Source organism: Gopherus flavomarginatus, chromosome 1 (assembly GCF_025201925.1).
Source record: "Gopherus flavomarginatus isolate rGopFla2 chromosome 1, rGopFla2.mat.asm, whole genome shotgun sequence".
In the NCBI taxonomy this organism is placed as follows: domain Eukaryota; kingdom Metazoa; phylum Chordata; order Testudines; family Testudinidae; genus Gopherus; species Gopherus flavomarginatus.
The window spans coordinates 28,264,137-28,283,585 of NC_066617.1; the positions used below are offsets into that span (position 1 = coordinate 28,264,137).

Sequence of the window (19,449 nt, forward strand, 5' to 3'; positions counted from 1 at the left end):
TGGCAATCAGCTGCCTCCTCAGTCATGGCCAGAGCCAATTTATTATTAGGACCAAATCAAGAGATGGAGGATTTATTGAGTGCTGGGCAATCTCTGAATCAATGCCCTAGGGTTTCCTTGAAGGGAGGATTGGATGCCAGAGTTAGACCTGATTTGGAGGAACAAGAGGGGTGGAATTAAGTCTGCGGTTTTCACTGGGGCAAATGATGATTCTTGGAAGTTGTAAAAGACAGCCCTATAGGAGCTGTTTCCCGTCTTAGAGGCAGTGACTACCAGCAGGGGAGACATCAGGAGAGAGAGGCCATTTTGAAGTCAGAAACAGGCAGTGGTCCATGCTGGTATCTGCCAGTTCTTCAGGTCACTCATAGGTGGGCTGAACTTGAGAACTGATGCTGGGAGCCACCAGGGAACTCCTTCTGGCACAGCTAAACCTCTAGGTCCAATCTGTGGTGTCATGGATACACCAGGGGCTGGCATCACAGGCTAATTGAGTTTCTTATTCAGATGCACACTTTGCAGGAGAATACTGGGTTAGCAGAATGCTGGTGGTGGGTTTTAGTTAGGCTACTGGAGGGCTGGTCTGAGATGCCACAGCAGAGGATCTGGTGGGGAAAGCCACCTGGCCTTCACAGGTGGATAAGGCCAGGAGAGGAGTAAATTTGGTGGTGGCTAAAGTATGTGAGTGGAAAAGGTTTGTAATTGTCCATTATGAAATTGCATATTCGAGACCTGAGTTATTCATGGAAGTGGTGGCACAGTTATCTGACAGGAGTGGATTTGATTCTGGCCACTAGTAGGGAAGAAACGATTACCAATCTGGGAATGTGGCAGGAGGTGTGGGAGGGGTGAGGTTGTGGCATAGCTAGGAGTGAAAATTTAGGTGGGCCTCCAATTTATCGTAGCTGGGCTGTGACAGGGTCTCTCAGGCCTTCTCTATGCCCTGCTGAAGGCATCAGTGCCCTGATGGTCCCTGCCACAGGAAAATCCACTCAGATCAGGCGACCAAGAGGCCTAGTAGGGCCAGTAGGAAATATTGATCAATCAAGAACCAGCAGCCCAGTTAAGGTTTGCCTGGTGTGGTCAGGGTTAGACCTAGGTGAGACTGGGACAGAGGAAGAATGCCTCAGGGCCAACCTAGGCCCAGGTCAGGGCCTTGCCTTAAGTGCTTACATTTGAAGGGTTTTCCCCCTCTATTTTAAAGAAACAGACAGCCAAATCCTGAATTGTTATTTTGTTACTTGATTATTTAAAGAGTGATGCCAAGGTTAAAGCTACGCTGCCCCAAGCAGGTGGTCAAACCTTGCAGATTAAGGTGGGGAGCATCTGCAGTACCATGTATGGCTGTGAAGGGGCCACTACAGAGCAGCACCACGTCCCACATGGGCATTGACCAAAGTGATGAGCTCATTGTAGTAACAATTCCCTGTCACACTGCTCAGTCTGTAGCACAGGCAATTCACCTGCGCCTTACTGCTCTCAGCAGCAGAGCTGAGCCTGCCAGCACATTTGCAGTCACATTCCAGCAGGGCAGGAGACCCCAGGCCATGGACACCGTTCACACTCAGGCTACTTTGGAACTAGATCCACCCCATATGATGCTGACTTTGTGAGTGGCTCAACCCTGGCTTGCTGCAATGTTAGGGGGGAGAGGGGAGGGCTTGTCTGCAATATAATAATGAAGTTCCAGGGGGAGCAGAGCCTGCCTCTGCAGGATGGCACGAGTAATGCGGATGTTCCTCGAGGGAGCCCAACACAAGGTGCTAGGGTAGCCCTTGGCCGACTCCTGCACTGGCATCCTCTGTGCTGCCGAGCCAAGCCCAGCTGCAGCAAGACTGTCTTCTCCCCTTTGCCTTTGTCTGCCCTGCCTCTTCCCCACCCATAACGGTCCTCTCCTCCCTGACCTGTTACCACCCCGCCTCCTCTCCTACCCCTAACTCTCCCTGCCTGCCCCTACTGCTTAGCCTCCTGACTTTTGCTGCTGCTGCCCCCCCTCATCCCCACCCTCTCATCCTTAGGTGGGGAAGGGTGTTTGGGTCTCAGCTATTATGCTGGGACACGGTTAAGGGAGTGGGAGGACTGACTGCAGCCCTTCACCCAGGTAGAATGGATTACAAAGGAGGGATGACCTGCACTGTATGAATTATTGGTGGATAGTTCCTAGATGTATTACTAAATAAAGCTTCAGCCTAGTTAAACCACATTCTAGGGGCTTATCAATCTATTTATGATGTCTCGGGCAATGCATTTTAATCCTCTTCTGCAACTTTACTGTAATTTCAGCCTTGGACCTGAAAGGTGCAGAGGCTGCCAGTCATGCCAGATCTTGTGATATGCACAGATGCGGTCCAGTATTGCCAACCCCAAACAGAGATTAGTTTACAAATCATGAGATTTTATTAAAAGTAATACATTTGGGATACTCTTTATTTACCTTCTTTTTTTAACCCCTACAGTACACTTGTGTCACATTTTTGAGCTTTTCTCTGCAACTGCATGGGCTAGACATTTACTTTCTTTTCTTTTCTTTTTTTAATTAAAAACTGAGATTCTCATATATTCACATGAATCCAGGAGCTGGGACTTTTAAAAAAAAGTGAAAATCATGATAAACTAATAATAGTTGGCAACACTGAAGATCTATAACAATACCAAAATTCATTTTAAATGTAGATTGGGCCCAAATCCTAAATTCCTAACCACAACATTCCCAAACTTCACAGGTGATTAGATCTGGGGAAAACAGATTATCTCTAGGAGGCGAAAACACAAATAACTGTCCTTGTTTTTTAGATAAACATTTCATTTAACTAGTGTAGATCACAAAATTTATGACTGTGAGATTGGCAGGGATTAAGTATAGTAGTCATTGTTTAAATATTACATCATCTGTAACAAAGTGTTGGAACAGCAAATGTATTTGTATTGTTTTCTTTTAGTAGGACTTCAAATGCTTAACTACATTTTATCCTGGCAATCTTTATCGTCACTTCCGTGAGATTATTTGCATGAATAAGGATGACTCACGAGAGTACGGGATTGAGGATAGAACCTTTAGCTGGTTCATACTGATTCCTTATGAACACGGTAGCTAGATATATAGAATGAAATCTTGGCCCCACTGAAGTCCATAGAGGTTTTGCCATTGACTTCAACAGGAGCAGGATTTCACCCACTGGGTCTTAGTCTCCACTGTGAGGCAACTTTTGTAGTCATTTCCACCTATCCAAAAAGGGCACAGAACACTATCAAATCAGACTGGTCGCATTGCATACCCACTGTACGCTCATTTTGCACAGGGGCTGGGTAACAGCAAATCAGGCTCTTAGTAGTCCTATAAAAGAAAATAGCTTGTCCATGGTTTGACTATAGATGTGATGAAATCCCTGCCCCACTAAAGCCAATGGCAGAACTCCTATTGACTTCAACAGAGCCAAGATTTCACCCATGGAGAGGTAAGGAAAGACGTGCAGCAATGATATAGGGGCTCCTTTCCCCTCTTGTCTCCAGTGCATTACACAGGAGGCAGCCAGACTGTGGCCCCTTAAATTCTGTGGCCTGTGTTATATAGGAGGATGGACTAGTTGGTTACAGTGGTCCCTTCTGGTTTTATAATCAACAGACACCCTCCTCCTCCCCCTACCCTGGGTTACGCAAATCCACATTTACGGAAAAAGTTCCGTAAGTTAGAAATAGTTGGGGGGGGGGCATTTTTGTTTTTTGCCCATAATGGTTGGGTATACATTTCCAACTATGCAAAATTCAAGTTACGCAAGGAGTTCTGAAACAAATCACTTTCGTAAGTCAGGGAAAGTCTCTATTAAACTTTCTCTTTTCACTTTCATTGGGTTTACACCGATGTAACTCCTTTGACTTCAGTGAAACTACTCCTGCCTAACAGTGTAAATAGAGGAGAATGAGGTCCCTTGAGTGAAAAGGGAAATACTAGCATGGTCCACAGCAGTAAACATGCGAAGATAGATTGGATGGGTACTTTGTGCTCATGGCCAGTGACTGCCTCCTGTTTCCTTCATACACCAGCTAGTGCTCAGTGGCTGGCACTCGTGAGATGTAAGAGGAGTAGGTGTTGCTTCCACTGAATGTACTCTCCCCAGCATCCCTAGAGGCATTATTCCTGCCTCTGCAAGTACAATGCTTCCTGTCATTTCTTTTTGAGTGCTGTGTCTAAACACAGACACTTGTGCACGCCCAGAGAATTCAGTCCTTTGTGGACTGTTACACTATTCTTCCCCTTTAATAGATTTGTCCCCGAAGTATATGCACATAAAATCCTTTAGGAGATATTGTATTCTACTTATTCACACAAAATGCAAAACTCCCACTGGTTTATTTTTGCCTAAGAAAGGGGAGTTGGACCACTAGACCCCTGGATTACTAGTATGATCTGCAACCTCTTACTGACCAAGCAAAATCTTCTTTTGTTTAAAAAAGCAGTATAGACATTGGCATTCCATCAAACTGAAATTTACAAATCGTGTCTCCAAATAATACATTCTTGTAGAGTTTATCACTAAGCAGTTATATATTATCAAACGACTGTTGCTGTGCAGAAGCTACATGCTTTATTGTAAGTGACAAAGCAGTGATAATGCATCGCTGTTAGCGAATAACATTGGAAGAGAGCTATCATAGAGGGCCATGTTCTATCCATTGAGTTAAAATTAAAGCTGGATATTATTCATATTGGTAAACAAAATATATCTTAAAAGTAAAGCTGGATATTATTCATATTGGTAAACAAAATATATCTTAAAAGTGGAAAGAAAAAAACTAAAAGCGATACTAAAGCTCCAACAAAGTTCTCCAGCATTTATATTTGTTAGTGGTTTGTAATGACTTCAGTGTATTAGCCTTGTAAAGTCCAGAATTGGGCTTTTGGCGCAGTAAACAGAGGCACATTAGAAACTCAAATCAAACTTAGTACAGATGGAAGTTCTGGGTTGTGCAAAATATGTAGACAGATACAAGTGACCACATCTCAATAAAAGGGAAACTGAGAAACTGCCTGGGGAGACAGGACTGTGTGAGAAAGGAAGGTAGAAGTCTTAGGTGGAGAGACTGGTGCAAGAAGAGATCATGACAGAAGTCAGAAAAGAATAGAGAAGCATCTGCAATAAGCACATGGGAAAGTTGAGGAAAAGTTTGGCTGAGTAGTGAAACAATTCCTAGCAGGAAGACTAGAAAGGAAAACATTTAAATAGAAAACCAGAAGAACAGAGTGGAAAACTGAAAACAAACTCAGTAGAGCTTTCTAAGGCTTTGTCTATACTACACAGCTTTTAGCGACATGGCTGTCTCACCCCACCCAGGCCACTGAAAGTCGTGCAACAATAAAACTTCCATGCTCAACAAGCAGCATTTTTGTTGTCAGCAGGAGAGTGCTGCTTCTGACAACATGCTGTTCACACTGGCACTTGTCACCTCAAAACTTTTGTCTTTTTTTAAACACCTCTGAAAGACAAAAGTTTTCTTGTTCAATTGCCAGTGTAGACAATGCATAAGATACCCATGTGCTCAGAAAAGGGAAAAACATGTCGTATCCCCTTCTCTAGCCCCCGATGCTAAAGGATGTGCCTGTTGGGCTCTTCCCAGGCGTCTTCGTTCAGTATGTTGGATCCTCCTTAGTTTCCTGATATTCAAGTAGAAGCAGCAGCCAAGAGTGTTTGTTTCCGTCTGTGCCATACAAGGAGGTGCAGCCCTTATTTTTGTGGGTGCAGATCTTGCTTCAGTCATCCATGCCTGTGTCACCTCCAGAGTGGAACATTACAAAGTGCTATTCCTGGAGTTATGCCTCCAGATAGCTAGGCATCTTCCACTAGTGAATGTAGCTACCTATTTAATTAAGCATAAGGAGTACATTGTTTCTGTGTTCCATGTCCTTCACTACCTTCTAATTAGTTTCTCGGTGAAAATTAAGGTACTGGTTTTAACCTGTAAAGCGCTAAATGTCTTAAGAAGTTGCTGCCTTAGGCACTGCAACTGTCTTGGCATCATATAAAGAGAGAGGCAATCAGGTGGAGTGCTCGAGTTGCAGGCCTGGGGTTCAGGAGGAGGGTGCAGGTAACCAGTACATTTTCAGTTGAAGAAGTCTCTACTCTGAACCCTTTGGGATAAGAGAATCTAGAATTGCTGATTCTGTTTCTCAGGTTTTCCCACTTGGGTGGCATGATTGAGGTATGAACAGGCCAGGAGTTTAGTGGACATTTGATCCATACTGGAAGGCTATATGGATTGTTTTTCTTTGTAAATAACGTACAGGCAGCTAGAGCTTGGGGTAGGAACTTTAAACATAGCTAAAAATCTCAGAGACAGTTCTCCCCCCTTTCTCAGGCCAGAGAAATAAAAATAAATGGGAAGATCTTTAATGTCAGAGGTAAATCAGTCTGTGGTTTTGTGGACATAGTATAAAACTTCTCCTTTGTGCAGTGTGTGAAAGAATAAACGGCAGATGGAAACAGTTCTGACTTGCATCTGAGCAACATATAGTAGGTGGCATGACTGGAGAGAGGGCAACTGTTTGAGAAATAGTAACCCTAATCTAATTAGTTTCTTAATCAAGATTAAGAAGACACCAAAAGGGAAGGGTTGGAATCAAGAAGGCTGCCTTTCCATAGCATAAACTTTGGAAGACTAAGGACATGCTGAGTGGAATCCAATGTGGTAAGGCAATGAGACACAGAAGGAAAATGTTGCAAGAAAAATTCGCTGCTTTCCAGTGTTATATACACCATGTAGTAAAAGTTCAATGCAGACAACCAAAGGGCAAAAAAGCAATCAAAGATAAGAAAAATGAGAGGTTTCTTTAAAAAGTGATGTCAGGTATACAATGGATGGGGAAATTTAAAGAATGAAGTGAAGGTAAAGGAAATAACAAAAGTGAGAGAAGGAAATTAAGATTTCATAAGAAGTGAAGGGCAGATGATGTATTTTTAAAGTTTAAAAAGGAGTCTGAGGTCACACATGGTGTCAGCTGTGCCTCTGAGAAGTGGTAGAGTTAACGTAGCAAAAGAAATAGGCATTGAAGAAAATGTAAATGAATTATTTACCTCAGTGTTCACAGGAGAGGCTAGAAAACTAATGCCAGAGATAGAGATTTCTATGGGAATAAAAAGAAATTCTGAAAGGAATTCTGATGCATTAGAACAAATAAATGAAATTGGAGTGCCTGAGGATTGAGAAGGCACTGCGAGTAGATGAGCTATTACAGAGTTCTAAACGAAGCAAAACAGATGGGACAGGAGCTTTGAACAGAGGCATCCAATAGCAAATTGAAAATGAGATACAAAGTGCCTAAGAACACTAGACTCTTAGACTGTCCATACAACTTTTACTCAGGGTAACATTTTTAAAGGTACCTCAGTGATTTATAAAAGCAGCAAAGAATCCTGTGGCACCTTATAGACTAACAGACGTTTTGGAGCATGAGCTTTCGTGGGTGAATACCCACTTCGTCACCCACGAAAGCTCATGCTCCAAAACGTCTGTTAGTCTATAAGGTGCCACAGGAATCTTTGCTGCTTTTACAGATCCAGACTAACACGGCTACCCCTCTGATACTCAGTGATTTAGGAGACTAAGTACCATTTTCAAAAGCCGTTGGGATTCTTAATACCCTAAATCCCATAGACTAAGTAGAGGCTGCATGGACTGCCCAGCAGTGACTCTGGCCTGCTGTATGTAGTGTCCTTATGTTCTCTAGATCCCTTCTTAAATCTAGTTTCTGTCTGTACCAGAGCTGTCTGTACCAGGCACTCTAGGTCTGTATGTAGGACCCTAGCTCCTGAAGCCACAGGATGAAATCAGAATTTCAGGTTTGGAGTTTGTTTTTTTTTAAGTTTCTAGTTCTAGTTTCAAAGTAAACCTTAAAAACTTGAGCCCAAGTGAAACTAATGCAACAATATCTGCCTGGATGTGCAGAGAACCTCAAACAACAGCTTTGAGAGGTGTCAACTGCCACCTTCATCTTAACTATGAAATCTGCTGCTCTGTGGAGGTCCCCAGCATAGGTCTCCGTATGTGTGAGAGAGCATATCCTGCTACCATCTCATCGTAGGTGGGGTGATGGCACTGGGAAGGGGCCATGGAGCTGCCCCATGTGGCATGTACCTAGTTCCCATGTTGCCTTAATCAGCCCGGGTCTACACAGCACCCAATTTAAGAACTGATGAATCTTAACCAGGTACCACTTCTGTTAGTGGCCTTACCTGCCAGACACTTTGGTTTTTTTAAGTGGTTAGGTACATGGCTATTTTTTTGTGTAGATGGATACTCCAACATCCACCGTAACCAGTAAATCAAATCCTCCCATAACTTTCTGTATTCTACAATGTGCTTTTACATTACAGTGAATAATTCAAGGCAGAAGTGAAGGAATCAGTGGGCAGCTCTGAGAAAACACACGTAACTTTTGGCATGAGCGGCTGCTGCTAGGGATTGTGGGATAGGGACCAGAAGACACTTCTAAAATAGCAGTTGGGTAGAAGTGCTAGATGCGGACACAGACCACTGGATTGTCAAGGCAGAAAGGCTGCTGAGATGACAAAAATTGAAATGGTGCAACTCATAACCAGTTAAATTAACCCAGCTTATAATTGGTTACAAAATCATAGTGCAGTGTGGGCATCTCACAACTGAGAGTAGAAAATATTTTCAAAACTGTTCCCCTTCTCCCTCCTCCCCCTTCCCCCACACAACTTTGCACTGGATAGCATTCAGCACTTGCAGTGCAAAGTACTTTCCCTCTTTACTTTATAAACCCTAACTAATCAACAAGGATTAAACCACAAAATAATACAGAGGATATCCACTGTTAGAGGCCACCCTATTGTCTATCCTTTTCCTTGCTTTATGTGAAAGTTAATAGGTCAGTCTTAACTATGCCTGTCACAGGATGACTGGCTCCTTTAAGGGGAAATGGGACCAAAAACACCTGTGCCATAATTAATTAGCTGTTTTACAGCCTGAGAGGTGGGCCTAAGGAGGGTCCGGTGATAGCGTATTGGGCACTTGGGCCTTATAAGAGGCCTGAGAGCAATCACTTTAGTATTTGGAGCTACAGGGAGCTGACAGGTGTCTATGGAAGGCCCTGAGCCCTGCTTTGTAGGGGAAAGAGTACTCCAGAGGAAGAAGCCTGGGACCAGCACTGTAACCCATAATGGAGAAAAAGACTCTCAAAGGTAGCCTAGATATGGGTTGGGAATAGGGCCCAAAGGGTTGAAGAACAATTTTCAGTTTGGACTTCTTGTTTTGGGACTTGGCTGGAAAGTTAAGACACATCTCCAGGGCTGACTAGTGTATGGAGAGCTGAGGAGATACACCTTGTGGAAGGAAACTGAGGCATGGTGTGCCTGCAGTATAACACTTGACCAGAAGAGGATGCTATGGAGCAGCCATGCCCATATGCAAAGCCCTCTCTTGTTCATGCCTTAAAATACGAGGTGTCTCCATATTATTAATGTCTTTGACCATTAATATAAATTTATACTGTAAATTAATTTCTTCTCCTCAAATAACTGCTTTTAGCTTTCATTTTGGGGCCTGATCCTGTGAAGTTCTGAGAGCCTCTTGTTAAATGCTGTTAATATTTGCCAGGATGAGCTGTACCTTTGACCCATCACTTAACCTCTCTATGGGCATTATTTCAAAGTGACAGGCCTGCATTTCTCTCAGGACAGAATCTTGTGCTTCACCTTGTTCTTGCACTGGAACCCCAGGTCATAGCACCCTTGTTCACCAACCATGTCCTCAGCCAGTCCAGCTGGTTTTGATCCCTGCTATAGACTTCTCTCTGGGAGCCTGTGACCCCAGTATGAAAGTGCAGTGACTCAGAGAATAGCTTCTTCAAAAGAAAGTATTATTTATTTATCCACAGGAATACAACAGAGAGAACCAGGGTTAAAACAACAAAAGGCCTATATGCATATTATCTTTCTTAAACCTTAACCTTTCCTTTCAAGTTTACAATAGGTGTCAACCTTTGTCTCGGGACATATCCACAGCATGAGGGGCTAGGTGAGACAGACTGCAGCTTCTGAATCTCACTCACATCCTTTAGTCAGTGACACCCCCACCCCCACCCCCAGTTTGCTTTTTATCTATTTCAAAGTCCTTTTATCCTGGTGACCAGCACCTCGTCAATCTGGTTTATGCATCTCCCTAGGCAGGTGAGAAGCAGACTTTCAGAAGTGGATTCATTGTATTATCCATTTGAGCACCAGCAACTGGGGCTGTCTACAGCCATTGCCTTTGGGGTCCTACAGAACAAAGTTAAGGAAGACTGATTTAATCTTTTATTACCTTTTAGGCAGCAAAACATAATCGCTAAACCCACAGATAAATGTTCCTAAAATCAGTATAGATATCTCCCATGCTCTTCACAGAGGCTTAATGCTCCCTTGACTGTCAATTGTCAGAGTCATTGGGAATAGAGGTTGCTCAGCATCTCACTGGTTTGAGACACTGGAAAGAAAGTGTAGTCTCAACTTCAAATGGAAAAAGGGAACGAGAGACAGAGGAGGACATAATCCCTATTATTGGTCCCATTCCCCCAGGCTGTCTAACATTATACAAAGCTCAGATGCTCAGTTAGAGGGACTGACTGTTGCTGATAGTTTTTCTGTGGCTAAATTCAGCAAGACATCAGTTCTTGAAGGGCAGTAAAGTGTCACTGCTGAATGTCAACCTGAATAAAGAAGTGATACAGCTGAACAACCTCAAGGGCCTATTGTCCATTCCTCTTCTCTTTCACTGAGCAAAGCTGTTAAAAGATCAGGAAGAGCTAAAAGAGAGATAAGTGAAGAACAGCAAATGGCAAGCTGTGCAGCCATAAAGACATACACTTGCTTCAGGTGCATTATGAGGGATGAGGCAAAAGTCAATGGCTTTGTCATCCATTTCCCTATTTCTCTGTGAGAGTGCCTGGCTTAGATTAGCAGGTAATTATCCTTCATATGTCACAGTAAGACTATTTGTCATTATGTGTATTAAACTGTGTTATTTCAAGGTAAAAGACAAGAGACAGTTGTCCCTTTCTGCTTCCACTTCCTCCATTTTTTCAGGTGAAGGCCTCCTCCTTTTCTCTATACTAATTGTCTCCTCCCAGCAGGCTGATGGTGTTGCATTGTCATCTGACTTCCACTTAACCCCTGCACTTGTCCTCAGCATGTAACCACTCTGAACTCCGTTCCATCTCCTTCCCACCCCACAGGTGTCCGTTGATTTTTCCCCATGTAAGGCAGTTGTGAGACCTATCAGCAGCAAGAAGAGAGGAGCAGAGAATGGAGGGAGGAGGGGAGGAACAAGGGAGAGCTATTGGTTTTGTAAGGGGGAAGGTGAGTTATATTTCCTATGAGTAGCAACGTGGTACTATTTCCAGCAGACAGAACCTCCTCTCTGCCACAGGTCTTCCTAGGAGAGTCCCAAAAGCCTTTAAGAAACTGACAAATCCTGAAGATGTTCTAACACTTTGGGATTAGTCTAGTGCATGTTTTTCCATTTGCCAGCAAAACAGTAATTTTCACAGTAGAAGAGCAAAGAAAACCCCCACCCCTGTTTGAATGCTGATCATAAAGTTGTTTCTTCCTTCCTCTGCTGGCTTTTGCTCTTGGAAGAGACTCCATTGCCTCATGCACCAAGTGACTTCCCTCTTGTCCTTCAGGACCTCCTCAAAGAGATAATTAGCTTAGGTATGGAACACACTGACCATCACCATTTCATGAATCAGATGATCAGTTACCCCTTTTTCCATGAGGCAGTTATTGTTTTGATTGTCATATACCTTTAAGTTATGCTGCCAGGGAAATTGTGAATGCAGTTAGTCTCTCTCTCTCTATCTCTTACCAAGTGTTTCACTGTATTGACAATCTATATGGAATGTTTCCTTGGACTGTTACTGGTCTTTTGGTGCAGCCTACTGCCACTGCATGACATCCCTGTGTTGTCCCCAAGGGTAGGGAAACCCCGCAGGGTTTCAGGGTTTAATTCCCAGCCACAGTTCAATGGCAGCCCAGGAAAGTACTACCAGCTGGGACTGTGCTTCCAGCTGGGGTTGACAGAGGAGTACTAGCTCAAGCAAAGCAAGTGCACTAAAAAGAGCAGTGTAGCTGAGGATAGCATAGGTAGGAAGTTCAAGCTATTAACCTGAGTAAAAACCTGCCCAGAGCTCTAAGTATTTACTTTATATAGCCTGAGCCACCACCCATGCTACGTTGCACTTTTCAGCATGCTAGCTGGAACAGTGCTAGCGTGAGTCTGTCTACCCAAGCTGGGAAGCACACTCCTGCTGCAATGTAGACGTCTCTGGAAGGGGTGTGAGTTTGCTGACCACAAGACAAGGCAAGGAGCTGCCTTGTATGGCCTGCAGGTTTTTTATGTATGTATTTATTTTAGTTTACTGCTTGTAAAACAGTGTGGCAAGAATGCATCTTAAGGCTTTTGCCAAACTGGAATCAATTTGGATTAAATATGAACCCGAACTTTCCTCTCTTCCCTGTCCTGCCCCAGGACTGCAACAGCTTCCCTTTCACTGGTTTGTCAGTGCAGCTGGCATCCATTTCTTCAATGACTGTAAGCTTGAATAATTAGTAGAGGTAACTAAATGCAGGTTTCTGTTTTTAATGAAGTTAATCTTGAGCACACCAACACCAGAAGGCACCATATCCTGCTTTCTGTGCAATAGTGTGGGCTTTTTAAAGACTGAATTTAGACTCTTTATTTTCAGCATGTAAGCAGTTGCTGGCTATAAAGCTGTCAGAGTCCCGAAGGTCTGAATGATTGAAATAGTGACACGTACTATAGAATCTGTTACAGACTTCGATTATGTCCCTTTTGTGTGTGTGGTTTTCCCCCATCTTGTTTTTTAATTAAAATATCTATAAAACGTATGCATGTTTACACTGAAAGTGATGGTCATTGCCTTCCTTGCTTGTGATTAACTTTGCTTGTTGTGTTGGTTATGGGGAATCAGACTGATTTTCAAAGTGTAAAGCCAGGTCACAGTACCTGCTGGGGTTCAAGGATGTGGGATTGGGCTAAACTAGGGTTGACTCAAGGAGGGCTGGAAGTGGAGAGAATCTAGGCATCTGCCCTTTACTGTGCCCCTCCCCCTCAGCGCCATGCCCCATCTTTCAGAATGAAAAAGTAGGGCACCTTTCTGTAAAGGGCAAAGTAGAAAAACACAGTATTTATCCCTGTTTACTGATGTCCCCCTAGTCCTCACCTCTTTGGCCATATTTACCATGCTTTTTTGGCATGGGGTGGAGGGATAGTTCAGTGGTTTGAGCATTGGCCTGCTAAACCCAGAGTTGTGAGTTCAATCCTAGAGGGGGCCACTTAGGGATCTGGGGAAAAATCAGTACTTCTGTCCTGCTAGTGAAGACAGGGGGCAGGACTCAATGACCTTTCAGGGTCTCTTCCAGTTCTAAGAGATAGGTATATCTCCATATATATAGCCACCTCCTTCACCATTAACTCAAAGTCCTGCTTTATTTTTCCTCTTTGTCCCCTCTCCCTATTCTATCTAATTGCTCTTCCTGGGTCATCTATGCATTGGTCTCCTCTCCATTCCCTTTCCTTGCTCTGTCTTCTACATCCTCCTCCTCCTGTTCTTTCACACTACCCACCTCCTTCATTCCAGAGCCACTTTCTTCCTCAAGTCACACCCTTCTCCTCCCCCTCCTCTTTTCTTTTTCCCCATTCCTTTCCCCTTCCCCCTTTATTTGTTATCTCTGTTGTAGGCACCCTTTACTAATGGGGTCTCTGAACTTAACTGGGAGTGTTTCAGCTGGGAGGATCCTGTGGGCTGCAATCCAGCCTTAGAGACCACAATTCTCATGATGCCTTGAGGAAAGAGTGAGAGACTTCCTCTTCCATGGAGAGCAGGCAGTGGACTTTAGTTACTCACTATTTCAACCTGAGCACGTACAGTACTACAGGGGACTCTGATAATATTTGATTGATCTGAGTGGCAAGTCAGTCAATGCCATAAATAACTCAATCTGTTTTTCCAGTCTCCCTGAAAGTGTCATTTCTGAACCATTCCTAGTGTCTTCCATTTTCAGGAGCTGAAATTTTAGACTCTGCCACCAATTTCAGTGATTTGTCTAGTCACTCACAGCCTTGAAGAAACTGACAACTCATGGCAGACATTTGTTTGAGAAAAAGCTATTAAGAAAATGTATATCTGGCATGTTTGAGTTATAGTTATTAATTATTACAGAGCTTGAAAGATTTTACCAAATGCCTACTAGTGTTAGCCAGAGGGATAAACCTATTAGCCCAAGTCTGATGTGAAAGATGGGGGAAGATCTACCAATGAAGTTCAGGGGCAACAACTCCATTGCCTTGACTGTTGCTCCTAAGCAAAAACAGTGTAAAACAGACATGATTCTTATTGGTTTCACTGCTCCTCCCTGCCCCCCAAAGGGTTCTAAGTAGTGGCAATGAGATTATTCAGCACCTTATCAATTTCACTCTGCTGATGATCTGGGAAGCTATAATGAGCAGCAGAGATGCTGGAATAAACTACCTGCAGACTCAGGAAGACCGCTAATAGGCTACATTCATTCTGCATTTGCAATTAGGCTAACATAAATTTAACTTCTTTTTGTTGTTGTGGTTGTTAATGGAGCCTAAGTTTTGTAGAAATTGATGGCTCATTCAATAGAGACAGCTTCAGTCACTGAAAGCTTCTGGGATTTTAAAAATATCTGCTGTTAAAGAATTTCTGCTCAATTGTGTGGAGTTATTGTTTACATATTTTAGTTGCAAACAATGGACCATATCCTACAGGCTTCACTACATACCTTTTTTAGGTTATGCTCCCATTGAAATCAATGGAAGTTTAAACTAAAAAAGACCTGCAGGATCAGGCTCTGCTTCTGTATTACCAAGAGATTTTTCTGCAGTTCAATTGTAATTGCAACATAATTTATCTTTTTTAAATGGTTTCTATTTTTAAAAGATATCTATGAATCCAAAAGCTGCTTCCTTACAGAAAATATTTCCTAATCCTCTTTAGAAGGATTAAAATCTAAAACATTCTAGCAATACAAAAGAGAATCTGTAGGTGGATTTTATACCTGTCTTTTCTCTCTTTAAAGATTTTATATTCTTGCAGCTGAGAAAAGAAAAGGTAAACATGCATATACCTTTTTAGGAATTAATTGCAGAAAAAATAACTTGGGAAAGCTATTTATGTTAACCTCTAAAGTTGTGACATGATTCCTGCATCTGAAGATGACAACTAAGGCCTCAATTCTCCAAGGTATTTGGGAACTTGGGAGTTAGGTGCCAAATACCTTTGAATGTCTGGACCTACTTTCTTCATCCAGTAGAAAACATCTGAACTGTACAGAGAACTGGGAGAGGAAATATTCCCCTTGCACTGCATCCTGGAATTACAGGATCAGCTTCACCTTTGTCTAAAATTTTACACTAAGGCTTTTGTCCTGCAAAAACTTACACATTGGCTTAATTTTACAACTGCGAGTAGTCCTCCTGATTTCAATAGTAAAGTTAAGCATGTGCATAACTGCTTGCAGGAACCAGAACTAAAAGAGTTTATTTTCAGCTATATTTTCTAGTTTAATTAGAAACGTGAGAATCTTATTTAAGAAGCTCTGTACAGTATTGCTTAGCTCAGGGCATGTATTCCTAATAACCTAGATAAAGAGGTACAAAGTTTAAATAAATAATTTCCAGGAAATACTTAGGGCCTATGTTTGATTTGGCATACATTAAAAAACATTCAAATTTCAATATTTTCCAGTTGTCCCTACACAGCACAGAAATCCCTGTTTCTGTTTATTGGGGGATAACTGGTCAAAACTATTGACAAATGTTGTCATTTTGGTGGTGACTGCTGTATACAGTATGTAAACTGTTCTTTGTGTGCAGTGGTTGCTAGCATGTAGCAAATATTTACCTACAGTTATTTCAATTCTAAGTACTGTAGGTAAATATTGACATTTTCATGGAGAGTAGTTTAAAGGAACTGTAGAATTTAGTGTTTCAACGAAGCCCACCACACACATGAGAGTGATGCTTATGTTTCAAAGGGGAGATGTAATTTTTAAAAATATAAATAACTGGTTCAAGCAAGAAAATTATTGTATAATTTTTCTATTAATTCTTTGGCGATATGAGGAAATTGAGTAAATAAATTAAGGAAGTCCAAAAGGCATTTTAATTTGCTCAACCAGCATGTACTCAGCAAATCACTGGCTAATTGTCCTAGAAAGTATTACAGGAAGATATATTTGCACACAAATGAGCTCTTCAGTAAGAATTTGTAAAATGCATTAGGTGCAAACAGGTTTTATTAATCAAACAAACATATATTGAAAACATTCTTTTTCCAGCTTCCTTCAATAACTTACTTTTGTGATGATCCTAAGAAAAATGCCATTCCTAGCTAATGTTTGTGCTCTTTCATACTATCTCATAATAGCAACTGAGGGAATCTTAATACCCATTTCTATTTATATTCCAAGACATGAGTGTCACTGAGCAACAAATGTTTTGGGGTGGGGTAATTTTTGTTTTTTGCAAAAGAAGTTGTTTTTGTTTGGGTGTGGGGAACGGAGAGGTGTATGAACTGGTAGGCTTAACTTTGTCTTGAAATGGAAATAACTTGTTCCAGCTCCTAAAAGTTCACTGTAGCGCCAGCGGCCGTAGAGTAGATACAGGTTAACATTCTGCTCCTAACTGCACAAGTTATAACATATGTACGTCACTGTAACTAGATCAGAATTTGTCCAACAACCTGATAGAGGGCCTGAAGTTACTTATATGTACATTTTTCATGAATCCAGCTAGTTCCTTTGAACTAGCCATTGATGCAGGCGGCTTATCGCAGATTATTATAGACTGTGCATTAAGACTCTCAAAAAAATTCAGTGCCCGTATTTGAAATGCATTCCACTCCAGTGACATTTTAGGCCATTGAAAGTTTGGATATACTTTTAAAAGAATAGTGTGCCCCAGTATACCAAACAGCCAGATTGAAGAGGCAGAGGTTTGCACTAGAGATAAGACATGCCTCCAAGCTAGAAAAGCCAGAACAGAGACACTAAAATGGATAATTTAAAGCACGTGGATTTGCTGATTTTCATTTAGACAGAACATACTAATAAATTAACTAATTTAACACAATTTTTATCTTTAGATTCTTCTTCCTTTTGTATTTTTTTAAAAAATTTCAGCGATACTAATTACATTCACTAAGGCCTAGCTACACTAGCGGAGGGGAGGTTCGAACTAAGATACTTCCACTTTAGCTACGCGAATAGCGTTGCTGAAGTTGGGTATCTTAGTTTGACTTACCTGGCCATCCTCATGGCAGCAAGTCGACTGCCGCAGCTCCGCCGTCGACTCCGCTTACTCCTGCCGAGGTGGCATATGGGCATCGATTAGCAGATCGATTTTATTGTGTCCAGAGGAGACGCGATAAGTCGATCCTTGATACATCAAAGACTACCCACCAATCTGGCGGGTAGTATAGATGTACCCTTAGTCATGATAGGCCTGACTCCACAACCTTTACACCAAGTCCTACTGACACAGATAGACCTGTTAGCTGCAGTGAAGTTATCTGTGTGAGCAAGAGTTTTACCATTGGCCCCCATAACATGATTGAATTGTATGCCTGCCTTGATATGAAATGTGTCTTCAATACCTAATTGTGCAGTTCACTAATCCAAACATCTCCTCTCTCCTCTAAGGTGAATGTCAATGCAGAATGATTAAAAATTGCCTGTCCTTATTGCAGAGATGGTGGGCCTGATTTTTCACTGCATTACACCAGTCACACATCAGTGTAATGCCTTTGAAACTACTGGCTTGGTGCAGTTATTTCTGTTTAGCACTCCAGTCAAACAGTTTATCTTTTAATTTTCCCATGAGATGTCAAGTACGTATTTTCCCGATCAATAATGCAGATTTAGTCAAGTAATAACTCGGTGGAGGGACTCCACATATGCTCATATTAGTAAGGTTTGGGAATTTGTCTTTATGCTGTTTTCTCTTCCTAGCAATTGAGGGAAGCCAGATAACCACCACACTTGTGAATGCACTCACACAGGAACAGGATAAAAGACAAAAACACCATCTCACCTATGGGTGGACACTGTTCACAAAGAGATCAGATATAGCGTGATCAATCAATCCACATCCTCAAAGGAAACCTGCACAACACTTTCAAAAGACAAGCCTGGGAGCTTAAATTTATAATTTTGCTCGACACTAAAAATCATGGACTGTACCAGAGACACTGGATTTATGGCTTATTACAACAATCTGCACCTCCCTAACCCTCACTTTTTGTCATAATGGGCCACTCTATCTTTAATGGTCCCTCAGGATATGTGCTAACTACTTACACTGAACAGTCTGTTCCACCTTGCATTTGGCTGTGATGCTGAGAGCACCTTTCCCAGACCCGAAGAAGAGATCTGTGTGGTTTGAAAGCTTGTCTGTCTAACCAACAGAAGCTGATCCAATAAAATATATCACCTCACTCACCTTGTCTCTCTAATATCCTGGGACCAACAGGACTACAACTACACTGCATATAGTTGAGATTCCTATAATTTATGGAGTATTTCTCTGTTTTTTCCATTTGTTTACTTTTGGGCATTTAACAGCACTTTATGCATACTCAGTGTCACTGTTTTCCCTGTATATCAGCTAGTTAATCAGTTTTGTCCTTTTTTTGCATGTGAGTTTTTCATGCAACAACAAAGAGAAAAACATTCTGAGCAATAGGAAAATGAGATTTTAAAACCTCAAAAATTGGCTGGGGGTTTCAGGGACAGGACTTTAACTGTTTTTTTTAGTTTAGTGGGTTTCAAGTTGGTGGTGTGTAACTTTTTTACATTTAATATTTAACTAGATTTCATAATTGTGTGACATATTTGTTTTTTGAAGGAACCTATTTTTGAAGTTCTGGATAAAAAGGTCCTGTTTTAATAATAAAGTATGTAGCTATGCAAAAAATGAAAGTTTGGTCACATCATCCCATTATTCTCCCTTTGTTTTTGTTTTTTCCAAGCTGCCTGTCTTGTCCTGGGCTGTATGATTTTTCCTGATGGCTGGGATTCAGATGAGGTAAAACGGATGTGTGGTGAAAAGACAGACAAGTACAGACTTGGGGCTTGTTCAGTCCGCTGGGCATATATCCTGGCTATTATTGGAATCTTGGATGCCCTGATCCTCTCGTTTCTGGCATTTGTGCTTGGCAACAGACAAGACAGCTTGCTAGCAGAGGAACTCAAGTTGGAAAACAAAGGTAGGATTGCCTATGGGAACGATACTACTCTGTGCTGCCTCCAGGGCAAATACTTAAAAAAAAAAAAAATTATTTCTATCTTTTTAGCAGAATATAGCACACTTTCTTATGTTGTAATTTGCTGGGTGATTTTAATTTTTTAGTTC

General features: G+C 41.9%; 1 protein-coding gene across 2 annotated transcripts in view; it reads left to right on the forward strand.

Moving 5' to 3' along the window:
• Positions 1–19,449, forward strand: part of LHFPL3 (LHFPL tetraspan subfamily member 3) — a 437,283-nt gene that overhangs the window by 278,345 nt on the left and 139,489 nt on the right. For both annotated transcript variants that reach the window (XM_050926109.1, XM_050926099.1), the window contains exon 2: positions 19,067–19,303. In XM_050926109.1, the coding sequence (XP_050782066.1) occupies positions 19,067–19,303 (237 nt within the window). The remainder of the gene's footprint in view (positions 1–19,066; positions 19,304–19,449) is intronic.